Source organism: Salvelinus sp. IW2-2015, linkage group LG1 (genome assembly GCF_002910315.2).
Source record: "Salvelinus sp. IW2-2015 linkage group LG1, ASM291031v2, whole genome shotgun sequence".
In the NCBI taxonomy this organism is placed as follows: Eukaryota; Metazoa; Chordata; class Actinopteri; order Salmoniformes; family Salmonidae; genus Salvelinus; species Salvelinus sp. IW2-2015.
In genome coordinates this window covers 40283425-40287128 of record NC_036838.1, presented here as the reverse complement: position 1 = coordinate 40287128, position 3704 = coordinate 40283425, and the positions used below count along the sequence as shown (strand labels likewise).

The window sequence follows — 3704 nt, the reverse complement described above, 5'->3', positions numbered from 1 at the left end:
CTGAGGAGTATTTTTCTCCGCTCATTCGGGGGTAATAAAGGTCTAGTGCACTAATTTTATCAGGGGGTGCTGCAACACCCCTACATCCTGCTGCTATGACTGGGAATTAAGTTTTTAAAGGATTTCTGTCCTTACTAAATGTATAATGTGATATATTTTAACATTACACAATTTTAACACAAAAAAACATTTCATGATTAAAATATTTTATCAGTCATCTTTCTCAAATGAAGGGGATGATGACGCAATCTTTGCAAGAGGGATGGAATCTGATTTCATTGGTCCTCAACTCGTGGCTCAGTTATTTAATTCAGGGTAAGTGGAGTTACCCTGCCTCAGAGCAGGTTAGTTCTGAACGATTCGTTGCTATATAAATTTACCTGGCGAAAAGGTGAGCCACTTTCGTATGACTGATTATCCTGAGTTGAACTCAGAGTTGACCAAAGTTGCCTTGCTAACTCCTCAAACCTGCTTAGTAGGATACCCCTCAGATCTCAACCCAATTGAACATTGATGGTAGATTCTGGAGCGGCGCCCAAGACAGCGTTTTCCACCAGCATCAACAAAACACCAAATTATGGAATTTCTCATGGTTGAACGGTGTCACATCCCTCCAAGAGCTCCAGACACTTGCGGAATCTATGCCAAGGGGCATTGAAGCTGTTCTGGCGGCTCGTAGTTGCCCAACGCCCTATTAAGACTGTTGGTGTTTCCTTTATTTTGGCAGTTACCTGTATGTAGTATCTGTTATCAAATATAACTATGTGTTCATTCAGAGACAAAGGGCTATCTGAGTCTGACCCCTCAGAGAAAACCATGTGTTTGTCACACACACAGGAACAGCATCTCTCCACAACAGGAGTGTGAAATCACCATGTTCCAACAGCGACGGAGTGGGGCTCCCAAAGGGAACAAATATCAGTGCACCCGGTGTACATCATGCAAAGCACTGAACCCTCTATTCATGGGTCACTCTCAGGAAATCAATGTTTCTATCCTGCTGTTGCAGTTGCTGGAACGAGAGTATAACTTGTGTAATCATCTAAAGACATCTAGAATGAGGAGAGAACTGCATTGGTCTGACTTTTAAATGAAAATCATATCAGAGGCATTAACCACCTTTTTGAACATATTTTATAATTGCAATCCATCACAAATAATTACACATCATTTTTCTTTTACTCAAATAAATACATTATACTTTTAGAGTCTCTGTTTCATTTTACCAGACCTGATAGCCTACTACAATTGAACAAATGCATCGATTTCATGTATTTTCAATCGTTAATGCCTGAAAAATGACCCGAACATTACATTAGATAGGCAATATAAATATATAAATCAATATGAATTGATTTTGATACACATCCTGGGCCATGATGTTTCTATAAAAAAATATATTAGACGTATGTGACTGTATCTTAAATCCATTAAAACTATCATAAGTGTAAAGTGTACAACTTTACATGCAAAAATGTCCTTGTCCTCGTGTTTATAACGCCCTTCAAGAGCTCGGACAGTGCAGCGTAGTCCACTTGCGCCACCTGGTGGACAGTAACAAAAATGAGAGGAAACGCTTCAAGGAACATCACTTCCTGTTTAAAAATGGCTGTACACGTACGGCTTTATGTAATATAGAAAACGGTTTTGAGCTTTTACGTATTCGTTTGACCTSTTTTGCAGCGTATACATAAACATGGTCCGTCTATGTAAGTATGATCCGGTTGCTATTTAGCTAACACTGTCAACATGGGCTAGCTAGTAAGCAGGAGTGGTACTAGTAAACCTATACGTTAGCCCGATGTTGCTGTGACGTTACTGTGTAGTTAGCTAGGCTAGCCTCAGTYATTGGTATAGCTAACGTTAGATTACACTATGATATTTATAATAAGTAGCCTAATGTCCCTTTCATGGAATTCAAAACAGATACTTAGCTACATCATAGCTAGGAATTAAGTTACGTTATGGGATGGTATGCAAGTCTTTAGGTAGGTAACGTTAGCTATCGGTCCAGGGATAGGGTTATAGCTAACTAATTAGTATTCTCTTGGTTACTTAGATTATTTTTTTTATGACGCGCTAATGATTTATTGTCTAGACGTGAGATACTGTTGGATGATTTTTACATTTATTTCACATTATGATTAAACCGAGTTCCAGCATGTTTTACCGTGGTTGTTGTGAAGTTATCCAGTTTCGAGTATATTGCAGATACTGATGCGTTGTACGGCCTGACGTTTGCCATAAACAGTTCATGAATCCCTAATTAACCTGCCTAAGCACCTGGTAACGTTCAAACTATTTACATGACAAACTGACTGTGAATTGACGTAAGATGACATACTTTGTCACACTGATTCTTTTTAGAGAAAACATCACAGTTCAAATGCTGTTCTAAATTTTTAAAAATCTGGCAATTTAATTGCATATGCATGGTACCTTTTTTATAAAACAATACATTCAGATTTCGTTGTATTATTCTTACAGCATCCTTCCTACTGAAGACATACCATGGAGGACACATTGTCATCAGATTGGCAATGGCTGGCCACAAACAGTCTAACAGACCTTTCTACCGGATTGTGGCAGCTTACAACAAGCGAGCACGAGACAGTAAATACATAGAACAACTGGGCTCTTATGACCCCCTGCCAAACATCTACAATGAGAAACTGGTCAGTTTCAACTCCGACAGGATCAAGTACTGGATGGGCTGTGGTGCACATCCAACGAAGCCTGTGGCCAAACTTTTAGGTGTGTTACATCTACACTCACCCTGAAAACACACACTTTCCAGGTTTATTGAAACAACCAATGTAAGGCCTACATCATGCAAAATACACAATCACAGGTTAATAAACAAACTTTTAACTGTACTCAATACCTCCACTAAAGTCTCAATGCTACCTTGGAATCTATGTGGTCTAAGTTACTGTCATCCCTCCCATCTCTGTTCCTGTAGGACTTGCTGGGTTCTTCCCCCTGCATCCCATGACAGTAACAGAGGCAGAGCGTCGCAGGGCKCTGGCAGAACTAGCAGAAGGAGCAGCTCCGGAGGAGGTAGATAAGCAGCAGGACCTATGAGCTGCAGTGTTGGAAGGTGTGGGACTGTCAAGCGTAGCAGGATGTGGGCAATGTGCCATTCCCCTCCCAAAAGGCTGACTGTTTCCAGTGAAAGCCTTTGTTCTATGTGTAACTATGAATATTCAGAAGCAGTGCTTTTCCTACAGCTTTTCTTTTTTTTATGTAACCAGTGTGCAGTGTATTCACATCTTTATAGCAATGCATTTGTTTAATAAACAGTTTCTTGTGGTTGAAGTTATAAATTACCATTGTGTTTGGGATACTTTCAATGTTTCCAAATCATACATTTTTTAGAGTAACATTTGCTAAATGCCACTTTGCTCAATGAATGTTTTGAATACTGTTTTCAGAAAGTATGGGGATTTTGTAATAGCTCAGTCAATTGATGATCAAAGCAATTTTTTTTTTTTGTTTATGATTTGGCTGTGTTTACAGATATTCCACTACTGCCATGTTTCCAAGGTAAAACAAATATGAATGTAGCTAGTTGCGTAATGTTAAAAGGCCACAGGGGTAAATCATTAAACTGTTTGATGCAATAGGTGGGTGGGTATGTTGACAGGATCTACAATGATTTAACTAACTCTCTTTTGTTCAATGTCACATTTATTGTCTACCAT

The 3704-nt window shown here is 39.2% G+C and overlaps 1 protein-coding gene across 1 annotated transcript; it reads left to right on the top strand.

The window, feature by feature from the left end:
* Positions 1 to 1595: 1595 nt before the first annotated feature.
* Positions 1596 to 3329, top strand: mrps16 (mitochondrial ribosomal protein S16). The gene is made up of 3 exons (XM_023992641.3): positions 1596 to 1709; positions 2488 to 2754; positions 2963 to 3329. The coding sequence occupies exons 1-3, from the start codon at positions 1697 to 1699 to the stop codon at positions 3082 to 3084; spliced, it is 402 nt and encodes a 133-aa protein (XP_023848409.1). The 5' UTR covers positions 1596 to 1696; the 3' UTR covers positions 3085 to 3329.
* The last annotated feature ends 375 nt before the right edge of the window (positions 3330 to 3704 follow it).